General features: G+C 52.9%; 1 protein-coding gene across 1 annotated transcript in view; it reads left to right on the forward strand.

Moving 5' to 3' along the window:
* Disp3 (dispatched RND transporter family member 3) overlaps positions 1-24,688 on the forward strand; it is a 45,566-nt gene extending 20,878 nt beyond the window's left edge. The window contains exons 4-21 of the mRNA XM_057784548.1: positions 3,251-3,387; positions 4,105-4,239; positions 4,717-4,877; positions 5,955-6,094; positions 6,597-6,745; positions 6,914-7,075; positions 8,236-8,397; positions 9,917-10,030; positions 10,806-10,942; positions 12,263-12,447; positions 14,121-14,251; positions 14,343-14,515; positions 15,286-15,412; positions 15,866-16,011; positions 21,014-21,173; positions 21,811-21,924; positions 22,341-22,507; positions 23,499-24,688. Coding sequence (XP_057640531.1) covers positions 3,251-3,387; positions 4,105-4,239; positions 4,717-4,877; positions 5,955-6,094; positions 6,597-6,745; positions 6,914-7,075; positions 8,236-8,397; positions 9,917-10,030; positions 10,806-10,942; positions 12,263-12,447; positions 14,121-14,251; positions 14,343-14,515; positions 15,286-15,412; positions 15,866-16,011; positions 21,014-21,173; positions 21,811-21,924; positions 22,341-22,507; positions 23,499-23,861 — 2,863 coding nt within the window. The 3' untranslated portion in view covers positions 23,862-24,688. The remainder of the gene's footprint in view (positions 1-3,250; positions 3,388-4,104; positions 4,240-4,716; positions 4,878-5,954; positions 6,095-6,596; positions 6,746-6,913; positions 7,076-8,235; positions 8,398-9,916; positions 10,031-10,805; positions 10,943-12,262; positions 12,448-14,120; positions 14,252-14,342; positions 14,516-15,285; positions 15,413-15,865; positions 16,012-21,013; positions 21,174-21,810; positions 21,925-22,340; positions 22,508-23,498) is intronic.
* Positions 24,689-27,114: the final 2,426 nt, after the last annotated feature.

A 27,114-nucleotide genomic window follows, 5' to 3' on the forward strand; every position in this document is an offset into this window, starting at 1 on the left:
TCATTCTTTCCTTCTAGCCAGTTTGAATTGTGCCCATTTTTTTAACCATATTTCAACAGTTTATTGTTGAACACAGAAAGTACTCTGTTGTATGGAGGTCATATTTTGTTCATCTCTTCACACATTGGTGAGTGAGTGTTTGTGTTGCTTCTAGGTTGAACCATTACAGGTAAAGCTCCCGTGACTGTTAGTGTATACATTTTTGTAGGGACAAATACTTTTTGCCTTAGAGAAATGCCGTATAACAAAATGACTGAGCAATCATGGTGAGCCTATGTTTAACTTAAGAGACTTCCGGAGTTCTCCAACGTGGTTGCCCTGGGTTCAGTCCCAAGTACCAGGAGACAGAAAAGTCTGCTGGACTCTTGAATGTGATTGACACCTTAAAATACTGCATCTTTGGACCCATGAACATGGTACATCTAATGTCATTTTTCATTTTATCTCTAAGAAGTTTCTATTTTCTTGCTCCTCCAATGATATAATTTTAAAATTTACTCTCCAGCTGTTAATTTATAACTTAAATTTATAATGTCCTTTGTGTTCTCCAACCTTGTCAAACTTAGGGTTTTCTGTTGTTGCTGCTTTGTTTTTTTAGGTTCCGTTGCATTTTCCACACAGATAAGCATATGTTAAACTGACGGAGACAGAGCTACATTTTCTTTTCCAGTACAGATACATTTCATTCCCCGTTTGCTTGCTGACACCGTCAGACCCTGGTGCTGAATAGATGGAATGAGGAATTCTTTTATTTCTTCAGGGTGAATTATTTCTTATGCTCTTATTTTAATCCTATTTTTTTAGCCATAACTCTCAGTGGCTACTTTAGGATATATGGTGTACCTCCTTAAGTATCACAGTGTATCTTTGAGATGGTAGCGTAGCACACAATTATAGTCTTCTGGGTTTCCTGTGGCCTCCACACTACTGTGGTCCACGATCTGTTTGTTAGGATCCCCACACAACCCTATTATTTTTAAGTGGCCAGTTTTCTTTTGTAGAGATAAGTGGAAATATTGCATTTCTTGCTCGTGGCATTTTCATCTCTAGTGCAGATCCTCCTCCCTGCATGCTCTCATCTTCCTTCGGCCTGAGGGGCCCCCTCAGCATCTTCAGTATGTGAGCATACCAGAGGCAATTTCTGGCTTGTATAGTGGACAGAGTTTTGATTTTGCCTTTGCTTTTGAAATGTATTTTTGCTGGGTATAGAATCTGGGTTGGGTTTCCCCTGAGTGTCTGGGGATGCTGCTGTGCCGTGTTCTGACATTCATTTCTTACCAGAAGTCTGCTGTCACTCTTCCCTTTGCTCTGCGGTATGCGACATCTCTTTTCCCTCTGTCATTTTTTTCTCTGTGAGAGTGTCCGAGCAGCTCACTTGTGATGCACACCGTTGTCCATGTCCTTGTTTGGTCTTTGGAGCTCATGGTTCAGCTTCTTGGATCGACAGGCTCACTGATTTCATCAAGTTTAAGGAATTTGCCAGTGACTGGAGAATCCAGTAACTGATGCACGAGGCTGTCCTGGGTACAGCAGCGCTGTCATGCACCTGCCCGGGAGTCACAGTGCTGTCCAGGGGCTGCCCCGGAGCCATAGCGTCTACTTTATCTCTTATCTCAGAGGATCACGGTCCTCTGTGGTCTGGTGTCCAGAGTCCAATTTCATGTTTTCTCATATTTTAAAAGTTTCTAAAGTAGATTTATTTTTATTTTTTATGTGTGTGAACGTTTTACCTCTGTGCATATAAGTGCAGCATGTGAGTGTTTGTTGGATCCCCTGTAACTGGGGTTATGGATGGTTGTGAGCCACCATATGGGTACTGGGGATCACACCCAGGTTCTCTGTAGGAACACACGTGCTGTAACCACTCAGCAACCTCTCCAGCCCCCTTTTTTTTTCTTCATATTTTTGTGGTTGCAGTGGTAAGGCCAGTCCAGATATCAAGTCGTTGCTCCAGCACTGCTGAAAATGTCACTCTTGCTTGCCTTTTAAAGCAGCTTGGGTGCCAGAGAGATTGCTCGGTGGCTGAGGGCATACAGTAATCTTCCAGAGGATCTGAGTTCAGGTCCCAGAACGCACACCAGGTGGCTCACAGTCACCTGTAATTCCATCAGATTCCAGGGGACCTGATGCCTTCCTTGAGCCTCTGTGGGTACCCACACATCCATAGCACACACAAAGAAACACACACACAAAACAAAAATATAGTTTGGAGATGCCTGGGTATGGTGATGTGCCTTTAATGCCAGTGTTCACAAGGCAGGACCAGATAGACTACTGTGAGTTCAAGTCTATCCTGGTATACATAGCACCTTCTAGCCTGGTATACAAAGCACCTTCTAGACTGGTATATATAGCACCTTCTAGTCTGGTATGCATAGCACCTTCTAGCCAGCCAGGGATACATAGTGGGACTCTGTCTCATGAAACTAAAAATAAATAAAATATAGTTTGGGGTTGGGGAGATTGCTCAGTGGCTAAGTGTTTGTTGCCTGACTGTGAGGACCAGAGGTCGGCTCCCTGGAACCCACATAAATGCCAGGTGACTGTCGCAGCCCACCTATAATTCTAAAGCTTGTAACATGGAGATGGATCCCCAGAGTGAGCTGGCTAGCCAGTCTAGTAGTGCCAGAGAACTGTGGGTTAACTTGAAAATGAATATGGCAGAGAGAGCCATCAAGGAAGACTTTCTACATCAACATTAGCTTCCACACCCACACAAACGCAAGTGTGTCTGCACACACATGCACTCACACACATTTGAGCAAGCGTGTATATACCACATCCACATTCACCTGAGAGAAAGCAGCTTGATCATCCTGGTCAGTTCTCTTGCGGTAAATAACTTGTAGTGTGCATAATGAACAGTGGTGTAAAATGGGATTATCTGGAGCCAGTTTGATTGCCTTTAGATTCTGCTGTGGACTGTTGAGAACTGAAGGTGACATAGGGGTTGGTTGTCACTGATTATTATTGGTGTAGACTGGTGGCTGTCAACCTCGGCTGTACATTGCATCACCTGGGAGATTTGGGGGAGGGGACAAACACTTGATTCAGCTCCACCCAAGAAATTAAGATTTAATTTGCTTGGCATCAGGCCTAGATATTAAGACTTTTGGAAGCTCAAGTGATTTTAACGAGCAGTCAAGGTAAAAGAGCCGCAGATGAAGGGCACAGCTCCGGCTCTCAGGTGTCCACAGTCATCTTCAATCTCTCTCTTGTATTTCCTTTCTCCACGGCCTCCCTCCACCAGCAAAGTCCAGGTCCTCTATGGGGGCACAGACCTCTTCGACTACGAGGTGCGCAGGACCTTCAATAATGACATGCTCCTTGCCTTCATCAGCAGCAGCTGCATCGCAGCCCTGGTCTACATCCTCACCTCCTGCTCAGGTATGGCATCCCGGAAGGCTCATGTGAGCCAGCATCTTCTCTCCCCGCAGCACGCGCCAGCCTGCTCAAGCATTCTGGGATAGCCTCAAACCTGGCTTGTCAGTGATGGGCCGGATGACGCTCAGACACCACGACAACTTTGTGTAGGGGCATCTGGGATATTTTTAGACTGTTATGGATTACTCAAGAGTCTACTCTATGTACCACATCAGCTCCCCCTTAGCCCACAACCTTCCTCCCCACTGCTGCCCTCTCCTCACCTGCACCAGCTGCCTCTAACAGCTGCTTGTATACAGTTGGTGTGTGCTCTTGCCCAAGTGAGCAGAGATAGAAAACTGGACAAGGCACGCAGTCATCCATGCAGCAAATATTAATTGGGCACTAGCTGTTTGCCCGATGTTCTGACGCCTCCGGATCCAGTGGTGAACCAGACATAGGTTCTGCACAGCGGGACCGCTAATCCCCTCAGGTGACACACAGTATAAAACACAATTCTCTCCTTGTCTGTGAGGTTGTCTGGAAGAGGTCCCATCTGCCACATAGGCCTTCTGTAGGAATGAAGGGCTTCAAATCCAGCCAGTTGTCCCTCCACCAGGCTGGGAGCAGACAGAGTGGTGGGGAGGAGGGCAAGATGAGGGGCTGAGGTCAGGGTTACTGAAGGGGGCCCGTGTTCTGTGAGGGCCCTGCCATGGCCCTTCTGCTCCTCCCACTGCCCAGTGTTCCTATCCTTCTTCGGGATTGCCAGCATCGGTCTCAGCTGCCTGGTGGCCCTCTTCCTCTACCACGTGGTCTTTGGCATCCAGTACCTGGGCATCCTCAATGGAGTGGCCGCCTTTGTGATCGTGGGCATTGGTGAGTTCTCCCAGCCGCAGCACAGGACTCCCGCTTCCCCTAAGAAGGTATCCTGAGTGGTGACAAAGGTGGTGGGAACACAACTCAACTTTGGAAGAGGGGTGGGTGGGGCCAAAAAGCATGATGGATGGGGCTTGAATTCAGTGAGTGTGGTCAAGGAGTCTGGCACAGATGGGACTTCAGACTTTGTGGGTCGATCTTGGAGACTTGAGTGGGGTCAAGGAGCATGGTAGGTGATGCTAGGTCACAGTGGGTGGGGCTTGGAGACACCGGGTGAGGCCAAGGAGTCTGGTGGGTGGGGCTTGGCCACAGTGGGTGAGGCCAAGGAGACTGGCGGGTGGGGCTTGGCTGTAGCCAGATAGCCCTCCTTAAGCCAGTGCTCTGCCAGACTGTCCCACACCTGGCCTCAGGGACACAGCAGCAGGGCCTGAGCTGAGCTGCCCTCCACCGGGCCTCACACGGGCCTCCCTCCTGCAGGTGTGGATGATGTTTTCGTATTCATCAACACCTACCGCCAGGCCACCCACCTGGAGGACCCCCAGCTGAGGATGATCCACACCATCCAAACAGCAGGCAAGGCCACCTTCTTCACCTCGCTGACCACGGCCGCTGCCTATGCAGCCAACGTCTTCTCCCAGGTGGGAAGCCTGCCTCAAAGTCTCTGTCCTGGCTTCTCATCTGCCCACATGTGACTGGCTCCTGACCCCAGCACCTTCTTCATCTCAGGACCCTTGCTGTGACCCCGCAGTTCATCTCTGTGATTAACCACCCATTCCAAAACCAACAAGTGGGGCGATTACAACTGTACCGTTAGTTATCGGTGCTCGTGAATAGGTACCCCGCTGTGGCCCTGGGGAACCCGGCAGGTTCTGAAGCTCTTTCCATATGATCTGTATGACCCAAGATGAAAATATAGTCACTATCTCTTTTCTTCCTAACACAGAAACTGGGACCCAGAAAGGTAAAGTGACTCTCGTGGTCACGCAGCTGGTAAATGGTGACCCCTCTACAGTCTCCTCACCCTGGCCTGAGCTCTCTCCCCGGCACTTCATGCCCCATTTTTATCCCTCATACAGTTGGTCTGTCTGTCTGTCTCCCTCTCTCCCGCCACTGCTCGCACTCCCATATTCCTGAGTGGGTCCTGTGTACCTACAAACACATCTTTGAAAGGCTCCATGACCTGGCCCCATAGCTCACATAAACCTCTCTGGGCCTCAGTCCCTCAGTGGGTTATTCTGGAGCTGAGATAAGCAGGTGGCGAGGTGGTTTTATAAACTTCAGGTCTGCCTGCTCATTGGTGAGGGTTTCCTCCAATCGCCACAGCCTCGGGCAAGTTCCTGTGGAATTTCTGGGGATCCTGTATCCTGCTTCCATTGCTGGGTACCAACTTCCCTTCCTTCTCAACAACCGGCAGCTTGGATTGGGGCATGTGTCTTGACTCGGGTAATAGCTGCTTCGGGATGTTTACTCTAGCGAGGTGCTGTTCCCAGCTGGCTGCAGGTAGACCTGAGTCTCTGCCCTCGGGTGGAGCACGCTCTTCCTCTGCTGCTGTGTCCAGCAGAGCCCCAGAATCTGGCATCCTCCAGGCCTGGTGCTATTGTCCCGCAGCCAAACCGTTCCTACTCTATCCTGGAGAGAGCCAGCTTTGGGCTGTCTCTGGCCGTAGAGACAGACAAGCCTAGCTCTCATCCTATCCTTGTGCCTCCTGGTTGCAGATTCCAGCTGTGCATGACTTCGGCTTGTTCATGTCCCTCATTGTGACCTGCTGCTGGCTGGCTGTACTGTTCACCATGCCTGCGGCCCTGGGCCTCTGGAGCCTCTACATGGCACCCCTGGAGAGCTCGTGCCAGAGCAGGTGAGTGGCCTGCATCCTTCACACCCTGAGTAGCCACAACACCCAGCCCTCTTTTTCCAAACCCTCTGGGCTTCTGTGTGCTCAGTCCTGGGCTAGGCAGGGACAGGGAGGGAACAACTGTTGCCTAGCATCCGTTTGTGGACACACGTGGACAGGAGGTGGGCGTCCTTATGGACTGACCATCTTTAGCCACCATTCCCTTCAAGGGCCCAAGGACCTGTGTCCTCTTACTCTGCCTTTTATGGAAATGTGGAATCTGACCTAGGGCATAGGGTATCATAGAACAGCTCTCTCACCTGCCTTGACCCTTTATGTCCCCAAGGAAGAGCGGCAGCTGAGGGTAGATGGCCCCAGGAGAACTCAGCTCTTGTAGTCGGGGCTGCTTTTCCTGAGAGGCAGGAGCAGCCATGTGCTGCCTGGGCTCATGCGATTTCCTGGCCTTGCCCCATCCTCTCTGGGTGCTGTGACTCCTAGCCTCATGCCTGTCCACTGCCCTCCATAGCTGCCACCAGAAGTGCGGCCGCAAGAGCTCCTTGCATTTCCCTGGGGACCTGTTTGCAGCTCCAGAGCGGGCTGGGGGTGGCCCTGCCCAGGGCCCGCTACCCTACCTGGATGATGATATCCCCCTGCTGAATGTCGAGGATGAGCCAGGTGAGAGCTGGCCAGCCTGGCCAGGGACATACAAGGATGGGTGGGTCCCAAGGGGGCCAGGCCAGATGGCCTGTGGGGACCCTCACCTGGTTGTGGCCTTCCCCAGGCAGGTGTGGGCCAGAGCAGGTTGAGGCCCAGACTTTGACTGGCTACCACTCTGCCTGGCAGTGTCCCTCGAGTTGGGAGACGTGTCGCTGGTATCTGTGCCCCGCGAGGGTCTGCAACCCGCCCCCGATGGGAGCAGCAGGGGCCAGCTCCTGGCCCAGCTTCAAGAGCTGTTGCACCACTGGGTCTTATGGGCAGCTGTCAAGAGCCGCTGGGTGATTGTAGGTAAGTGTGAACAACTCCCTTCCCGCCGCCTTCCGGCTCCACAGCTACAGCGGCATGAGGGCAGACACACCCCCACCAAAACCAACCAGACAACAACAACAAAACAAGGAGCACCTAGAGACCTGGGCGGGACCTCTTCTCTGCCTCCTCCTCCTCTTCCTGCATAGGCTGTCCTTGGGCCTCCTCCTCCACAGCTCACAGGCTGCCCTGTGCCAGGCAGGAGAGCAAAGTCCTCATGCTTGGCCCTGGAATAGACTAGCCTGGCTGAGTTTGAACCCCGGTTCTGCCCGTCGTGACCTTGGCTGTGCCAAGCAATCTGACACTTGAGTTCTTGTCCTGAAAATGAAGGTGGTAATGGTGCCCAGGGTGTAGGGCATAGCTCGGTGGTAGAAGCCTGTTCCGGGCCTCAGTTCTGTCTCAAGGGTCTAGGAAGACAGCTCTCAGGAGCGTGATGTGTTTATAAAGGTCTCAGCTTGGCACAGGTGGGGCATGCCAGGTGCTCAGTATGCATGAGGAGCCTTCGCCTTCTTCAGTGGCTCATCAGAGCTGCTGCAGTCAAGGGGGGAAGTACCAGGTCCGCGGGGACTGTCAGATGATGCTCTGAGACACTAGCTGGCTTTCTTACCTAGGGTTTCTGTTGCTGTGAAGAGACGCCATGGCTGAGGCAACTCTTATAAAGGAAAGCATTTCATTGGGGTGGCTTACAGTTTCAGAGGTTCAGTCCATTATCGTCCTGGCAGGACATGGCAGCATGCAGACAGACATGGTGCTGGAGAAGGAGCTGAGAGTTCTACATCTTGATCTGCAGGCAACAGGAAGAGGTCTGAGACACTGGGCAGTATCTTGAGTGTATACGAGACCTCAAAGCCTGCTTCCACAGTGACACACTTCCTCCAACAAGGCCACGCCCACTCCAAGAAAACCACACCTCCTAGTCGTGCCACTCCCTGAGATTATAGGGGGTCAGTTACATTCAAACTGCCACACTGGCCCTGTGGAGGAGTGTCAGTTTGTACCTTACAGCCAGGCCCCCGCAACTCCACAAATGCCATAGCTGTCTCTGGTGGGACTAATCCTCCCTGCCCGCTCTCCACACTGACAGTGGTTCCGTCAGGGTGGGGTGCCAGCCTCATCCACCTCCCACGGCGTCTTCCTCACAGGACTCTTCGCCTCCATCCTCATCCTGTCCCTGGTCTTCGCCAGTCGGCTCCGCCCCGCCAGCCGGGCCCCATTGCTCTTCCGGCCTGACACCAACATCCAGGTGCTGCTGGACCTCAAGTACAACCTGAGTGCCGAGGGCATCTCCTGCATCACCTGCTCAGGTGAGGATCCCCACTGGCTGAGCCCACATCCTGTGGTGTCTGAGCCCACTGTTGGCCTGAGAGATGCGCTATTGCAGAGATACAGTGAGCAGGAGGGACAGACATCCTGGGCTCGGGGTCCACACTGCCGAGTCAGGGACACACTGTCCAATAACAGAGGGGAGCCTTTGTGGAGGGAGGAGAGAGTGCTCTGTGGGCATGGATATCTTGGAGGGCTGCCCAAAGGTGATGTCTAAGCAGAGACTTAAGAATGAGAGTCACCAAGCTAATAGAGCTGGGGAGGGAAGGCGTAGGTTAGCCTGAAGGAGAAGAAGGAGCTCAGTGAGGCCAGGTGGGCAGGGGCAAGGAAAGAGGGCTCTAGGCTGCGGGCAGTGGCGGTGATGGGGGAAGAGCAGAGCCAAGCCTGAGAGGAGTGGCTGCAGGAGCTGAGACTGGTCCATGTGTTGATGGGAGGAGCAGCATCCTGGGGGGAGCTGGGTGGGTGGACCAGCTGGAGGTGGGCAGGAGGCTGGCACCATCTCTGGAGGAGCCATGGAGGGGCTCAAGAGTCAGTTTTAGGAGAGATTTGGTACCTCTATGAGGACGACACAGTAGGTGTTGATGAGCAAGAGGGGGAAGAGTGGAAGGTCAAGGCCCTTGCTTGGGACAGGGAGACCGGGGCTGGGGGGTGCGGCAAAGGTGAGCAAGTGAAACCACTCTGCCCTGCTAGGCAGAACCAGAATGAGAGGATGCTTTTCTGAGCTAAGTGGCTGCAGAGCTCCTCTCCCGGCTGCTAGTGCTGTAATTGCCTTCACTTAGTTAGGGCGTTGTTCCCATTAACCCAGCCTTCCCCCTTGGTCATGGCATGAGCCGAATGCATGATAGCAGACTGAAGCAGACAGGTACCCAGAGCCTTGCATCCATAGTCAGCCCCAGCTCAGCCCCCGGGTCTCAGAGCCGCTCTCCATGTTCACAACACACACTCCCAGGGACCCCCCGCCTGACCCCTGCCACTTCCCAGCTGGACAGACGCCAGAGCAGCCATCTGAAGGAGAACCACCTCACCCCTTTCTTTGTGTGGCAGCAAAGAGGGCTATGGATCTACAAAGGGCAGCCTTTCCCAAACTCCCCTCGTTTCCTATGCCGTCCCTGGTCCCCGAAACTATGACTTTCTCCTCTGCCAATGCAATTAATAACCCTGACCTTGGGTGGTTCTGAGGGCTGATATTTTAATGTGTGAAATTTCTCTCAGTTTAAACCAACATTTTGTCTGTCGTGCTACGACAAGGCAGGCCACTGCCCGGCCTCACCCTCCCCTGATAATTGGGAAAGTGAGGCACAGAGTGGGCATGTGGGGACATCGCCAGATGGGGACAAAATAAACATTTGATGTTTTCCTCGATTCCGTTGACTCTCCCTCAAACCACTGATAGCCACTCCTCCCAGCCTCTGGGCCCTTCACAGATCCTGGCCTGTCCTCCTTGACCACCAGGCGTGGCCAGAGGGACCCCCATGTCCCTGACTCAGTGTGTGGGGGCAGGTCTGTTCCAGGAGAAGCCCCACAGCCTGCAGAACAATGTCAGGACATCCCTGGAGAAGAAGAAGCGAGGTTCTGGGGCTTCCTGGGCCAGCCGGCCTGAGGCCACTGCGCAGGGTGAGTGGGATGGGTTGGTAGATGCACCCTAGTTCTCCCGTGTCTGACTCCACGTGGAGAACAGATCACACCTAGAGCTGACCCCCCCCATGGGAACAAGAACCTGTGTCCTTGGGTCATTTAAGGGAAAACATGAAAAATCCAGGGTCCCCATCTGTCATCTCAGCAGCTCCCAGAACTCAAAGAGAGCTCAAGGCCTCTTCTGCCAACTGCAACCTCCATGAGCCTGCCCTGGTCACCAAGGCCATTCTGAGAGTCAGTATAAGGGTGTCCTGAGCCTTGATTCATCTCTCGGGGGTCTCCGGAAGGAGTGCTGGGACAAGGGGAAGTGACCCTAGTGGACAGTTATCTTTATCCTTTCCCTATCACCGACTTTTATTGTCACCGGCAGTTCCCACCATTGCCATTACAGACCTAGCCCCATCTTTGATGCTGTATCCCGTGGATGGCAACGCCAGCCTACTTCATTGCTGGTGTCTCCAACATCATTTGTGTGACTCTATGACTGTTACCACTGACCACCATCACTGTCACCACCCTGCCCAGTGACCATCACCACCACGATCTCATTCCATTACCTTCACTTCCCACTATCATTCCCACAAACCCTTTCTGGTAGGAAGGGCCAGTGTCAACCCCTGAGGAGGAGCCCAAGCTCTGTGCTCAGCTCCTCGACCAACAGGGCTAAGGTGGGCTTCCCTTAGGTGGGCTAAGGTCCCACCCTGAAGCTGGTAAGGTCACCGCCACTCCTCTTCCATCCCTTGCTTCTTCTCAGAGTCCATGAGCACTGTGTACATCTCCAAATTGAAGAGCAAAGGACGTCCGGCTGTCTACAGGCTGTCCCTCAATGCCAGCCTACCAGCCCCCTGGCAAGCTGTATCCCCTGGAGATGGAGAGGTGCCATCCTTCCAGGTGAGCCTCGGCTGTCAGGGAGTTACCATTGGTGCCATGCTGGTGGATACCGGCCATGTAGGCAGGGAGCAGGGCCCTTGAGGGTTGAGCTGCTCCAGGCACACGAGGTCCAGTCCGTAGCAGTCAGATGTGTTACGAGGGGCCTACGTCCAGGCAGACCTGGGTCTGAGTCCTAGCTCTGGCATATGCAACTTGCATGTTGATGAGCAGGTGATTCAGTTTCTCTGAGCCTCTGTCTCCTCATCTATATAATGGGGTTTAAAAGATATCGCTGGGTGGACAGGGAACAAGAGTTGTGTGCCACCTGACAGATGGAATGCAGTGTCCTCACTGGCAGCCCCTAGTTCATCCTATAACCAAGAGGTTGCCCAGAAGACAGCCTCCCAGGATAAGCCCACAGTCAGTGTCCCCTCAACAGGAGGACCATCCTTGTTCCTTTACCTTTTCCCACCGTCCAGATGTCTGGCACAGAGGAACCTACTTGGTCAGATTTGTCCACCACAAATGCCCTCCCTCCCTCCACGGGCCTGCCTGACCTCCCTTCTCGGAATGCCCTTCTCCCCTGCCCATCTGACTCTGGCCCATCTGGAATCTGACAGCATCCCCACTGCCATGTCCATGAGGGCAGGGCCTTGCCCATCCTGCCCAGGCTTGGTCCTTAGATCCAAGCACAGAACCTGTCCCGGGGAGACACCTAGTTTCCTAGTTTCTCTTGCTGTGATAACATGCCTTGATGCAAAGCAGCTTAGGGGAGAAAGGGCGGGGTCTATTTCAGTCGACAATTCTAGGCTACAGTCTATCATTGTGGGGAAATCAAGGCAAGAACTTCAGCTAGTCACATCAAATCTCCAGTCAAGAACAGCGGGAAATAAATGCATGCATGCTCGCTTGCTTGTACTCAGTTCCGCTTTTCCATTCATATGCAGTTCAGGACCCCCTTTCTAGGGAATGGTGCTGCCCGCAGTGGGCTGGCTCTTCCCACACCAGTTAACTTAATCGAGACATACCCCACAGGCCGATCCAGTGCAGAGGGTCCTTCATTTAGACTCTCCTCCCAAATGACTTTTGGTTGTGTCAAGTCGACAATAAAGCCTAGCCCAGTTAGTTCTTGGTGGAAAGAAATGAGGTTCAGAGAGAAAGGGGGCAAAGGGAGAGAGGAAGGGTTGCCCAGCTTTCAAGTTCAAGCCTAGGCCTCTGAGCTCTGGGAAGCAGGACAGGGTGGGAGACAGGCCAAGGAGGGAGGGGACAGACCTTGAGGCCGGGCAGGCCCAGGCAGCCTCCCCGAGTCACGTGTCTTGTCTCTGTCAACCCATTGCTTAGGTGTATAGAGCGCCTTTTGGTGACTTCACCAAGAAGCTGACCGCTTGTATGTCTACAGTAGGGCTGCTCCAGGCGGCGAGCCCCTCCCGCAAGTGGATGGTGACGGCCTTGGCCTGCGACGCCAAGCGGGGCTGGAAGTTTGACTTCAGCTTTTACGTGGCCACCAAGGAGCAACAGCATACCCGGTAAGAGCCGGGCAGATAGGCCTGTGTGCACCGCCCAGACCATTGCTTCTCTTCGCTTCTCTCAGTCTAGGCAAGGAGATATTAGCAAAGATTGCGGGCCCCCAGGTCCCCAAGCCCAGTCTGCCCCTGTTCCTGTCAGCTCTGCTTTTCCTGTCGCCATGGCCGTCTCTTGGATCCACCTCAGGACGTTGGTGGTCACTGTCTCCTGTACTCGGAACATTCTCCTCAAGTCCTTCTGAGCTTTACTTCTCCAGATAAAGTTTCTAGCCTGATGTCACCCCCTGGGGGAGGCTGTCCCTGAGCAGAGCCCCTGCCCCATCCAACATCACCCCAGACTCTCCATGCAGGCATGTTGTTCTGGCACGTGACCTGTCCCACCCCAGGAAAGGTGCCCTTCGGGGTGCTCTGAGAGGTTGTTCTGGTGCATCCCACATTTGGTGTGGTGTCTGGCACTCAGTAGGTCTCCGCTGGACGGATGAGTGTGTGACACACTTCCTGTCTGAGGTTCTCACTCACTTGTAATAAGCAAGCAGCTGCTTTCCTGCACCCTCTCCTACACTGCCGGGGAATAGCGCAGACTGTATCTGGTGCCGTTTCTGCTTTACACTCAGTCTCCCCGCCCCCCCCCCCCGGCATACAGCAGGCACCTAATTCTTGCTGAATGAGAGCTACATTCTGCACCACATGGAGTCTCAAGCCCCCAAGGCAGTCATGTCCCCAGCTTTATACCCTTGGGTTATGAACACAGCCTTATTTATCAGGTAAGGCTGTCTTGGCGTAAGTATTCAGGCATTCATTTCACTAACACCGAATGTGAGCTGTGTGTCCGCATGCTGGAGGCAGGATGGGGTAGCGAGCACCTCTCTGGGAGATAGGCAGCTACCAAGTGGCAGCTGCATCCTGGCAGACTAGGATTCACACTCGGGAACAGCCCAGCCCCATTCCAGGAGGGTATCTCGGTGCCAGGCCTGCACTAGTGTGCTGCCTGTGGTCTGACTGGGAACTGGCATCAGGGCATTCAGCTCCCCCATCGCCACAGTTTGACTTCATTTGGAGCAGAGAGGTGAAGTCAGGAGGCAGCGGGTGTTGAGGTGTCTCTAGCGGGGTCCTTTCCGCTATATCCTTGTCTCAAGGTGGACTGACTGCTGCTGAGCCCAGGACTGGGCTTGTTTTGTACGCACAGATGTGGCCTGGAGCCTAGCAGCTCCTTGGATGAGCATTCTAGAAGAAACTAGAAGCCAGTGGCAAACTCAAGGCTCCTTGACTCCTCGGGTTTCAGTGAGTCTATAGGCTGCTGAGGTAGAACACTAAAGCCGGCCCTAGGTCCTTCCTGAACTCTGGAGGGCTGTTCCAAAGCTGAACATTTGTGCTCCCCCAACCCATGCCAGTGTGGGACACTGGGAGACAGAGGGAAGAGCCTTGATCAGGGCCAGGTTGGTCTTGGCAAAGGCAGGGATAAAGCAAGCCTTGAGATTCCCAGCCCTGGGCACCCTCTGCTCCTGTGCCGGGGGAAACACAGCTTGGTTCCCACCCTCTGTGACCCCTGAAATAGTCTCCTTGCCTCGTCTCCCCCAAACTTTCCTGGACTTCCTAGGCCAGCCAGGCCTCCTCACCTCACATCCTTTGAGTTTTCTTGGCCTTCCCGACTCAGCCTGGCCTTCCTGTCTCCACAGGAAGCTGTACTTTGCCCAGTCTCACAAGCCCCCCTTCCACGGGCGCCTGTGTGTGGCGCCACCTGGGTGCCTGCTCAGCTCCAGCCCTGATGGGCCCACCAAAGGCTTCTTCTTTGTGCCTAGTGACAAAGGTACTTGTCGGGGCACATCCCTGGAGGGATTGAGGGGAACCTCAGAAGCCTGGGCCCTCCCCTCAGTGTTGGCTCCGACTCCCCCCTGCAGTGCCCAAGGCCCGCATCTCTGCTACCTTTGGCTTCAACCCTTGTGTGAACACAGGCTGTGGGAAGCCAGCAGTGCGGCCACTGGTAGATACCGGGGCCATGGTCTTCGTGGTCTTTGGCATCATTGGCATCAACCGCACCCAGCAGATGGACAACCACGTTATCGGGGACCCGGTACGGCCACTTTGGAAAGGTGTAGGAGGGCCCGGCTGCAGCAGCGACCTTGAAAACCGGCACCTGTGCATGGCTTGCCCATCCAGTCCTTCACATACACTCATGACAGCCCTGAGGGGACATTGTTTCCCTGGAGGACTGAGCAGAACTGACTGAGAATTACTCAAGAATATGGGTACATTTGGGGACCCACGCTGGCTATGTGGCCCCTTTAGGGGAGGGAACGGAGATGAGAGGAGTCACATGTGAAACCTGTCCTCTGGTCCTCCTCTGGGGTGAAGTATGTAGACATCTCTGAACACGTGTGATTGAACGACCTTGCAGGTGTACTTAAAATGTCATTAGAGGTCATGTTTGGGTTGGGCACAGGTATGGCAGGCATAACCTCTCCAGTAACAAAAGGAAGAAGTTGAGCTCTGTCTTCCCAGTGCAGATGGACACTGTCCATGTGCAGAGCAGGGGTGGGAGATCGAGGAGGGGACAGGCAGGCAGGCAAGATAGAGCTGGCAGGAAGCAAAGGAGAAAAGCATTACGTCCAGTTGAGAGGAAGAACAGAGACAAGGGTAGGGGACTGCAGGGTGAGCTATTACTGGAGCAGAGGCACCAGAAGGGCAGAGCAAGGGGAACAGTGGGTATCCACACAAGGGGGTGACATGGTAATAAGGTTAAGGGGAGTGGCTGAAGGGTCTGAGCCCACGGTGGGAAAGGGGAGCCTGGGACTGAGTCTACAACTCACTGAGTGCCCGGGCCGGTGTGTCTCCTTGGGAAAGGGCAGCGTCATCTATGACAGCAGCTTTGACCTCTTCAAAGAAATCGGGCACCTGTGTCGCCTCTGCAAGGCCATCGCGGGCAACTCGGAGCTGGTGAAGCCAGGCGGGGCCCAGTGCTTGCCCTCAGGTATGTGTGATCATGGCCGGGAAGCTGTGAGGTCATGGTTCACATGACACAGCTCGATAGTGCATGCCTAGTGTTTGGATGTCTGTGCTGGAGCGTGCCTATACAACGCTCACAACTCCATACAAACATTTTCCCGATATGCACAGACTTGCGAGTGGATGGGCACGCACGCCTAAAGCGTGATATGTGTACTAGTGTAATGTATAGGAATACCTCAAGCGGGGGGGGGCTCTCCCAAAATTGAGAACAAGGCCAGTTGCTGGTCCAAAGACTACCTGGCTGAGGTGATCCAAAATGTTACTTCCCACCTCAGCGGCAAGTGTGGGCTGTAGGACTCTCAACAACACTGCCCAGTGTTTGCAGACACATTGGGAGCTTGAGAGGCAGGTGAGGGTGTAATGTGTGGGACCGGCCACCCTTCCCATCACAACCTCCTCTTGCTTCTTCCTACAGGGTACAGCATCTCCTCCTTCCTGCAGATGCTGCACCCCGAGTGTAAGGAGCTGCCTGAGCCCAACCTGCTGCCAGGGCAGCTATCCCACGGGGCGGTGGGTGTCAAGGAGGGCCGTGTGCAGTGGATCTCCATGGCCTTTGAGTCGGTGAGCCTGGGGGCGCTGCGCAGTGTGCTTGTCTTGAACACATGTCCCCCTGCACTCCTGTTCCTCTTCCCCGTCCAGGGAAAGATCCCTCGACTCTGGCCTGAGGCTCACAGCTAGCAGTTGTCAGTGGCAAGCGCTACCCATCTGACTACACAGCTTCGTCCTTTCTGCCACATAGATTAACTATCTGTGGGAGGAAAGGGGGCCCAGGAGATGGCTCTCTGCCAAGGGAGGTACAGGAATAAGTGTACACATACATGCACACCGCCATATCACCTGGTCTGGCCTCCCTGGTGTCCTGCTGCCTGCCTGTGGAGACCAGGGTCCCAGCCTCTACCTGATCCTGGTGCCAGTGACATTGTAGATCAGGTCCCCAATTCCTTCTGTCCTCTGATTCTCTGCCTACAAAGCAGGGTTTAAAAGCCTTCCCCTAACTGGGCAGTGGTGGCACCCACCTTTAATCACAGCACTTGGGAGGCAGAGGCAGGTGGATCTCTGTGAGTTTGAAGCCAGCCTGGTCTACAGAGCGAGTTCTAAGACAGTTGGGGATGCACAGAGAAAGCTTGTCTGGGAGGGAAAAAAAAAAAGTCTTCCCCTGCCCAGCCCAATCTGGCTGTTATGGAGACACAGCTCCATGGAGATAAATGGGGAGAGCACACCTTACTGGGAGTGGCAAAATCGAGACCAGGTGACAAGCGGGAGTGAGTACCTACTCTCCAGCCACTCATACACCCCCCCCACAGTCTGTCACTTCTCCTACAAACCATGAAGCCCCTAGTGCAGGTCAGGGAGCTGGAGACCCCTAAACAGTGAGTGCAATCCCAGGCTGATACAAGGTCTGGGTCAAAGCTCCAAACAGGCTTTTCATTTTTCTTTCTTTCTCTTCTTCTTCCTTTTCTTCTTTTTCCTCCTCCTTTTCCTCCTCCTCCTCCCTCTCCTCTGTAAAACTTAGTGTCTGAATTAGTTGACTTTTTGTTGCTGATTCCCCTCCCTCTTCAAAGAAAGAAAAAAAGGAAACAGCTTATGAAAGAAAATCTTTATTCCAGCTCAGGGTTTGGGAGGGTTCGGTTCACCGTAGGAGAGCACACCCAGTAGGCCAGGAAACAGTAACATAGTAAGAATGGTGGTTCCAATGGCCCTCTCTTTTGTTGCACCTGGGACCCCAGTCGGGGAGGTGGGGGGGAGCGGAGGAGGCACCCACATCCAAGGTGCGTCACCTCACTCAGTACTCTCTAGAAACCTACATGTTTCCCTCGCTCTCTCCTAGGTGTTTCTAAACAACATGACATTAACAATAAAGATGATGTGTTACAAGTCCACCCCTTTGTCATCTTGACACCTAAATGTATCCATTTAAGCTGTAGTCTTCCAGCCCTGGCCCTCTTAGGCTCCTGTCCATCTCACAATGAAAAAACTATCCTTGGCCAGGCAGTGGTGGTGCAGGCCTTTAATCTCAGCACTCGGGAGGCAGAGGCAGGGGATTTCCCTGTGAGTTTGAGGCCAGCCTCGTCTACAGAGAGAGTTCCAGGACAGTCACCAAAGCTACACAAAGAAACCTTGTCTCGAAAAAAAAAAAAATTGTCCTTAACAGTTCTGATGTTTTTCAAAATCTTGATTTCAGAGTCTCCTCTGAGACTCAAGGAAGCACTCAACTGTGAGCCCCTGTGAAGCTCCATGACCCTATGCCTCTTGCATCCTGCATACCTGCAAACCAGCACCATGTGGATGATACCACAGTCTGATACCAACTTGAGCAGTATATGGCCCCCCTTGGGCCATGGCTTCAATAGCCTCTAAGTGCCCAGGTGGCTAAACTCAGAAAAACACTTCCCTGGGCCCTGTGTTTGCCAAGGAAAATCTTCCAAACGAGCTATCATTTTTATGCCCCAGAGTCTAATTCCTTCCCTATTGTCCTAGTTCAAAATGATTGGGCCTTCCTTAATAGTGCTAATCTGTGAAACAATCCTTCTTCTACAGCTTTCAATTGATTCCCTTTGTGAGAAGACTACATATTTTTCAAATCCTTCTACTCTGCTTTTGTTTTTGAATGCTCATTTTTACTATAAATTTGGCTAAAAATGGGCAGCATTAACTATGCCACAGCCTCAATGTTGTGCTGTCTTGGAACTTCCTTGGCTAAATTAATTAATCTGTCACGCTTAAATGAGTCCTCTCACAGTGTTTTGAGACTTGCTTACTATCTTCCCAGTTGCTGTTTGTTTTAATTGGGGTTATTGTTGCTGCAGTTGAACACCATGACCAAAAGCAAGTTGGGGATGCAAGAATGTGTTTGCCTTAGACTGCCATGTCACTGTTCACTGAAAGAAATCAGGACAGGGACTCAAACAGGACAGGAACATGGAGGCCGACATGGAGGGTGCTGCTTACTGCCTTGCTCAGCCTGCTTCTTATAGAAGCCAGAACCACCTGCCCAGAGATGGCACCACCTACAATGGGCTGGGCCCTCCCCCATCAGTCACTAATTTAAAACAATGCTCTACAGGCCTGCCTACAGCCCAGTCTTAACAGAAGCATTTTCTCAACTGGGGTTCCCTCCTCTCAGATGACTCTAGCTTGTGTCAAGCTGACAAGAAACTATGTGGCACACTGTGATAAATACCTAACAGAAGCAACCCAAGGGATACAAGGTGTGGTTTAGCTCCGAGTTCCAGGCCACAGTCCATCACAATAAGTCACAATGGCAGGAGCTTGAGACATCTGGGTACACCGCCGTCATAGTCAGGAAGCAAAAAGTAATGAATGCATGTGTGTGTGAGCTCATCTCTACACTCTTTTAAAATTATTACTATTATTATTATTAATGTATGAGTGTTGCCTATGTATATGTCTGTATACCACATGTATTCAGTGCCCATAGAGGACAGAAAAGGGCATAAGATGTTTTGGAACTGAAGTTACAGATGGTCGTGAACCAGTATGTGGGTGCTGGGAGTCAAACCCAGGTCCTCTGCAAGAGCAGCCAGTGCTCTTAACCACTGAGCCATCTCTCCACCTCCTCATCTCTAGTCGTATACAGTTCAAGCTTCCCTACTCAGATAATGGTGCCAAGATGAGCAGGTCTTCTCGTCTCAAGTAATATAATCAAGATAATCCCCCAGACATACCCTCAGGTCCCCCTGACCCAGACAACTTCTCACTGAGAGTTTCTTCTCAGGTCATTGCAGGTATTTCAAATTGATAATTAAAAATTATCCATGACAGGGAAATAGACAAGATGTAGACAGTGATTTTTGCCAGAATATAACATGAATGAATATAACATGAATAAAAGTAACTTCCAAAGGAGTCCTTGCTTCCTCTGAAACTTCGGGCACACAGCCTTTACTGTCCAAATTCCTGTCAGCATTCTGATCTTCCAAGCTCCAACCAGAATGGCCCAATAAACTCTGGTTAGAACACTCTAGAGTTTTTCTAATTCCTCCTACAAACTTCTAGAGGCGTAAGAACTAATGGTCAGGGTTAGTTACAGTAACAACCCCACTCCTGGTACCAATTTTCTGATTGTTACTATTCTATCACTATGACCTAAATACCTGACTGGGAGTCGGGAGGAAGCAGGAAGCGTTTACTCCCTCATGACTGAGACAGTGTGGTGTAACGGAGTGTTTCCTGTCATGGTGAACCAAGAAGTAGAGAAGAATATTGGCATTTCAAAAGTATTTTTCTAACATTTATTTAATTAGATCCCCAGCCCATGGGACAGTGCCACTCATATCCAAAGTGGGTCTTTTCCTCTCAATTACTGTAACTCCCTGGAAATACCTTGAGTGTACACACCCAGGGGTGTATCTCATCGAATCCTTAGTGACTCTAAATCTAATCACATTGTCAACGAAGACTGGCCATCCCATCATTTTAGACATTTTTTTATTTATTTTATATACCAATTAGTTTCCCCTCCCTCCTCTCCTCCCGTCCCCTCCTCTACCTCCCATCAATCCCGCCCCCCATCCACTCCTCCTCCATCTCCATTCAGAAAGGGGCAGACCTCCCATGATATTTAAACATAATTTTTTTGTGACATTGGCAACTGGGCATGGCATCATACACCTTTAATCCTAGCACTTGGAAGGCAGAGGCAAGTAGATTTCTGTAAGCTTGGGGCCAGCATGGCCTATATAGTGAATTTCTAGCCAGCTAGGGCCTTGTGGTGAGACCCTGTCTCAGAAAGAAAGAAAAATACATTGTCACAGTTGTACTGTCATTGATACCATCCATCTACAAAGCTTTGTCCCCATTAAGCGCAAAGTTCTTGCCCTTCCTCCCAACCCTTGGCAACCCCCACTCTATTTTCTGTCTGTGTTTAACTACACTAAATATATCATATAAATGGAATCACAGATTTGTCCTTTTCATGAGCAACATGTCCTTCAAGATCCGTCCATCTCATAGCATGTGGTGGAACTGCCTTCTTTTTTACAGGCTGATGCCACAGACACCTTGAGACGAGATGTCCTTGATCATCTCCACCACCCAGCCGGTCATCCCCTTCCTAGCTGAGCCTCAGCAGCGCTCACTCACACGTATGCACGCATGTGCATACACACACACGTGTGTAGACGTGCTGAGGCTAGATCATAGCAGAACTGGGTCAGTGAGGCAACACAAAAGAAAGTTCTAGGTCCCTTTTAGGGCTGTGCACTGTGAGCTAGCAGGCTGCCCAAGGCGCTGTAAGCTTGCATAATCAGCCAAGAGGCAAGCATCTGTCCAGATGTTCTGAGAGCCCAGAGGAGGCACGTCATGAACAGAAAGAAGCCAGTCTTAGGGTCATGTGGAGGAGCTTCCCGAATAGGCAGAGGGTGACATGCGGAAGCATGGAGGAGTCTAAGAGAATTATGTTGGTTCAGAGCCAGCGGCGCTCATGGGGGATGGCTCAGCCCCCACTTTCTCACAGGACACCCTCCACTGGTGGCCACAGAGTAGCTGTCCCTAGGATATGTAAGCAGACATGCTAGTCTCACCCAGCCCGTGTCCCCTGCAGACCACATACAAGGGCAAGTCCTCCTTCCAGACCTACTCGGACTACTTGCGTTGGGAGAGCTTCCTCCGGCAGCAGCTGCAGACCTTCCCTGAGGGCTCAGCCCTGCGCCGAGGCTTCCAGACCTGCGAGCACTGGAAGCAAATCTTCATGGAGATCATAGGTGGGTGTGAGTCCAACCCTCCCCTGGGCTGGCTGTGAGTAGCCACGCAGAGGCAGTCACCCACATTGAGGGCATGGCGTGGTCTACGCCACTCCTCTGCTATCCTGAGTCCTGGCTCAGAACCCAGGGAAAGTGGGATACAGTTGCCAGACTACTAATGGGAGGCCAGAGTGTGGGTCCTCTCCTGCTGGTGGCATCTGGCCATGTGTGGTCTTGAATTTGGCCACCTGGAAAGGAACATTTGGACCAGTGAGATGGCTCAGCAGATAAAAGCACTTGCTGTGCAAGCCTGATAATTTGAGCCAATCCCCCAATCCCATGGCGGAAGGAGAGAACTGATTCCACTAAGCCCTCTGACCCCGACCTTTGTGCTGGATCAATGGGCTCACATACAATAATAATTTTAAAAGTAGGGTCATGGCCCTTCCTAGAGTCTGCTCTGCTCTGGGGCCCTGTTTAACTCCTTGAACTCCAAATAAATTTTGCCTGTGGGCAGACCTTAGAGAAATGCTCAGGATGGCTAAACTAGCTGTGATTGCCTCTTCCTACAAAGCCAGTAACCTCTGTCCTGGGGTCAAGAGGAAGCACAGTGTCTTCGCCCTGCAGCCCCTGAGTCCCCTTCTTCCCTCCCTTGCAGGGGTGCAGAGTGCCCTGTACGGCTTGGTCCTCTCTCTTCTCATCTGTGTGGCTGCGGTGGCCGTGTTCACCACCCATGTCCTCCTTCTGCTGCCCGTGCTCCTCAGTATCCTGGGTATGTGTGCCAAGGGTGATGTGTCCTGGGGATGAGGTCAGTAAGGGTCTGTGGCAGGCGACAACAGGCCGGGCTCGTGGGAATGGGACCAGGGAGGAGTCTTCTGGACCGCTGAGCCTCTGGCCACCCAGTCCTAGAAAGGGCCTTGTTGCCATTCTTACCCCTACGAAAAGACCCTCAGTTTGGCATTATGTGACCGTGACACACAGAAACTACATGCCTGTGTTCCCTGAGTGGAGCCAGGCATGTCTGTTCCATCATTCAGGTGAGTGACACGTTGCTGTACCCACCCCCTCCCTTCTCTCTGGCATTGACCATTGTCCCTCTTGACTCTGGATGTCCCTGTTTCCCAGGGACTCTTTAGGACCACGTAGATAGGGGGATGTCTAAGCGTACCTCTGCTGTCCCTCCTGCAGGCATTGTCTGCCTTGTGGTGACCATCATGTACTGGAGCGGCTGGGAGATGGGCGCCGTGGAGGCTATCTCGCTGTCTATCCTGGTCGGCTCCTCTGTGGATTACTGTGTCCATCTGGTAGAAGGCTATCTGCTAGCTGGGGAAAATCTACCCCCACACCAGGCTGAGGTAAGCTGTCCTGCGTATGCCTGACCCCTGACTCAGCTCTCACCTTGGGTCAGTGGGAGGGCCCATAAGGACAGATGGACATCCCATTACTCCACCCGTAGGCAAGCTGTGTCCTAGGAGCTGTTCCCAACACTGCAGCGTCTCAGTCCGCAGCCCTGGGAGCACGGGGTGTCTTTCCAGCCATGCGAGCACAGCCCTGCAGCCCTTGGGTCATGTAACAGCCAAAGCTTGCTGTGAACCTAAGGAAGGAATGGGAGGTGGGGTTGCTCTAGTTAAATGCCTATTGAATGATAAAATCCCCCCGACAAAAGCCAGCTTAGAGGAGGAAACATTTATTTGCCTTATAACTCTACTTTATGGTCCAACATTATAGATGGATGAGGGCAAAAACTCCAGACATCTAGTTACACACTTCTTCAGTCTAGAGCAGAGAGAGAAACTGAATGCATGCTCTCTTGCTAGAGCTTGCTGCTTGAGCTCAGCTTGACTTATCCACTGTTCCACAGCTCAGGACCTCCCCTGCCTGGGGAGTGGTGCCGCCCACAGTAGACTGTGTCTTCTTACATCTGTTAACCATCCCCACCAACCCAACCCGATGCAGACAGTCGCTCACTCAGACTTTTCTCCCAGGTGACGCTGGGCTGTATCAAGTAGACAATTAAAGCTACCTGTCCTAGGTTTGATGTGAAGACATGAACCAAAAGGTGACAGAATTAAGACTCCTAATCACTTTCAGGTTGAAAGACTGGAATAACTCCAGTCAGAGCCCCCATGTATAAGGACCCACCGTGCATATCCCCCTACCTACATTCTTTCAGCGTGTCTGTGCCCTGTGACCCTCCCTGTGAGAGACCCACTTTCGAGGTGGGAGCCAGTCTCAGGCAGAGCCAGCCTGGGGCAGCAGTGTATGCTCACCCGCTCCACAGTCAAGCCTAGGTCTAATGCCCGCAGTGGGTGCTCAGCCCTCCCCACTCTCTCTCCACTGCCTCAGGATGCCAGCTCTCAGCGCCAGTGGAGGACCTTGGAGGCCGTCCGGCATGTTGGCGTGGCTATCGTGTCCAGCGCCCTCACCACCGTCATCGCTACCGTCCCGCTCTTCTTCTGCATCATCGCGCCGTTCGCCAAGTTCGGGAAGATCGTGGCACTCAACACGGGTGTGTCCATTCTCTACACGCTCACCGTCAGCACCGCCCTGCTGGGCATCATGGCCCCTGGCTCCTTCACCCGGACCAGGACTTCCTTCCTCAAGGCCCTGGGTGCCGTGCTGCTGGCGGGAGCCTTGGGGCTGGGTGCCTGCCTTGTGCTCTTGCACAGCGGCTACAAGATCCCCCTGCCCAGTGGGGCTACACTGTAGCCCCGTGCTTGGGTCCCTTCTCCAGCATCTCACCTTGCAGCCGAGGACGAGGGGAGCTGAGACGCAGAGGCTCTCCGTTTTCTGGCCCAGTTCCAACTAGTTCCACAGGCTTCGTGGAACTGGGACCCAGAGCTGTGTGGGCCCCACCACCTTCATCACAGCTCAGACTGGGAGTGAGGTCAGACAGCCCCATACTGTCTGGTCTCCAGCCCCTCCCCGCAACTGAGGTCTGCCCGATCGTGGAGGATGCTCGCCCTCCTCCCGTATCTAGTCACCACCAAGCAGGTGGCTCCCTACCAGGGTCTTCTCTCATGCTGCTTCAGTGTTCACGGCCTGCTTGGGTGGACATTTCAGGACTCCCACTCTACAGATGTGGAAACTGAGGCACCAGGAGGCAGGGGCTGCCCTGGGGCTGGATCAGGGCAGAGCCAAAGTTGCCTCAGAGCACAGATCTCCCTGGGCCTTTGCAAGAAGAGCACAGCGGATCCAGGGGGGGGACACCCCCTGAGCCACACCCCCTCAGCTTTATGCAGCCAGTGCTTGATGACACTGTGGTCATCGCCAGGCCTGTGTCCAGGCCAGCAGAGACAGAGGCACTTCCTGGGGTCATGCATGTCCTAGCCCCAGTCCCAACCTCCAGGGAGCCTCAACATCCCTCCCTGGAGTTCTGACTCAGCTACCCCCACAGTTCCTAAACCTCATCTCCCTCACCTGACTGAGAACGGATGACTCATGTGTGTTGGGGTGCTGTACGCACAGGGAGGAGCTGGCTGCGCCAGCCGCCTGCTCACGGCAGGTGGTCCTTATTAAAGTGAGACGAAACTGCAGACCGCCGCTATTAACACAAGCATTTCCAGCCTCACTGGCTCCATCATGTTCTTAATAATGAAATAACTAAGTATCCACACGCAGCCCCACACAGGGTGGCACCAGACCTGGACAGACACGGGAGTGGATGGGGGTGTCCAGTATGGAGATGGAGCACTCTGGGCTCAGTGTGAGGCTGGGGCCTCCCAGTGGGGGTTGGGGCTCAGAAGATGCTTCTGACTTTATGGGGCCCATTCAGCCCCATAGTTGGGCATCTCTGAAAGCCTGGCATTGTGACAGACACTGGCCTTCCCGGGAACAAACACGTGACCTTTGAGTTATATAACACTGGACACGGCTTGAGCTGGGACAGATCCCTGAGGGGGAGAAAGGAATCCGGGGTGGTCTACACACCAGCTCACCCAGCCACTAGTAGGTATTGAAGGGAGGGCTGGGGTGCAGGACAGATACCACTGTGTCCTTGCCCAGTGTACACCTGGCATGGCCTAGCGCCCAGTGTTTGTTGGGGGATTGTCAAACCTTTGTACCCGCCATCCACCGTGAAGAAATGAAAAGATCCCTAGTACAGGCTGGCCTGTGATATAGCAGATGCTCTTCTTGGAGTTGGTATTTCTTTCCTGAGGGGCCATGATGGCACCACAGATGTAAGACCCTCAGCTCTGACAGCAGGCCTGTTTCCACTGGGAATCCAAAGAGAGGATCTGGTCCAGCCCCCCTCCCCTGGCTGCTGGGCATCTCCCGGCCTCTATGTGCCTGACACTTTATATCCTCATCCTTCTCTACGAGAGACATCTGCTATGCTGGAGTTGGCCTCACCCTAATGGCTCCAAATTAACCTTGTTGGCTTCAGAGACCTCACCCCCAATAAACTCTTGTCTGTGGAACTAGACATCAGGACCAGACATCATACACAGGGGCAGGGTTGTCACACACAGTCTGGTCTTTTCTTTCTTTCTTTCTTCTTCTTTTTTTTTGGGGGGGGGGGGCAGGCAAAGTGGCAGGGAGTTCAAGATAAGGTTTCTCTGTGTAGCCCGACTGTCCTGGAATTCATTCTGCAGACAGGCTGGCCTTGAACTCAGGGGTCCACCTGCCTCTGCCCCTGCACTACCACACCCAGGAGGAATCAGCTCTTCTTCTGGTCATCAGGTATAGATGACGCTTTCAAGAGAGCCAGCACATAAGAGATGGGATTTCCTGGATCACGAGCCAGACGTGGAGCCTAAGTGTGCCCCCAAAGTGATCCTCCACCATGAAAGCATATAACGTCTCACAAAGGCGGGCGATATTACTAGGGGGTTGGAGGCTACAGTCAGACCGAGGAGCCTGCTCTTAGACTCCTGAAACAAGCTCAGGGTCTGTCTAACATACTCTCCTCTTGGTAAAGCTGGAGCCGCGGGAGGCCTGTCACTGGGGAAAAGGTCCCTGGGAGCAGGCTGGTCCCGACCCAGGGTTTCTGGAACTCGTTGTGAGGTAGCTGCATATACAGGATCCATCTAGCTGACCACAACATGAGTGTGGTGCTAACAAATGGCCGGCAGGTTGAGAGAGTCGGAGAGGGGCCTGGCAGATTGACAGTATATCCCAGAAGGCCTGATGTCTCCTGAGCCCTTCCCAATAACCCAGTTTAATACAGAGCTGGTTCATTTACGTGCCATCTACCTGATGCTGGCTTCCTCGGGGAGAGCCCTGCCTGGCCCATTACTTTAAAGGAATAGCTCATTCTTCCCAGGACCACTACCTTTTCAGAGCTGTGGGGATGCTGGATAGATGGGCCGAGGGTGGAGGAGACTGTGGCTCAGACTCCCTAGCTTCCGGGCACCTCTGTGACCCCTGGGGCGCCTATAAATTAGCCTCTGATTTACAGATGTGCAGTCTGGGTAACAGAGAGGGCAAGTCTGTATGGCACAGTGGCTTCTGGCCAGGCTTGCTGTCTCCTCCAAGGATGGCAGTCTCAACATCCAATTGTACTTTCTCAGCCATACTTCTCCCCTGTGTAGGGGCTCATAGACCCAGTTCCCATGCAGCTCTCCCAAAGCAGGGGCAGGCCTGGGAGAAGAAGGTGGTAACAGTTCCGGTGCCCTAGGGAACTTGGGCCACACAGCTGTCTGCCTCTTTGATCCCCTTCACCTTCTTTGTGAGCGCTGGTACCACTGGGTCCCAGAGGCACCAGCTCCCGTGAATAGAGGCTTGACCTTCCTTTGACGCCAATGTGGGCTGCAGTCTTAATGAGCTTTGCTGAGCTTAATGAGATCTCTGTTCACTTGAGCTCAGTAGCCAGCCTGCGGGGGGACGACCCACCATGTGCAGGCATTGGTGTGCCAAGGTGACAGCCCTCTGTACGGAGGAGGGGCCAAGGGCACGAGTGAGGTCTGAGGGAGTGAAATCCCTTCACCCACCAAAGACCCCTTGGCCCTACTTCTCTACC

This window comes from Chionomys nivalis, chromosome 11 (genome assembly GCF_950005125.1).
Source record: "Chionomys nivalis chromosome 11, mChiNiv1.1, whole genome shotgun sequence".
In the NCBI taxonomy this organism is placed as follows: Eukaryota; Metazoa; Chordata; class Mammalia; order Rodentia; family Cricetidae; genus Chionomys; species Chionomys nivalis.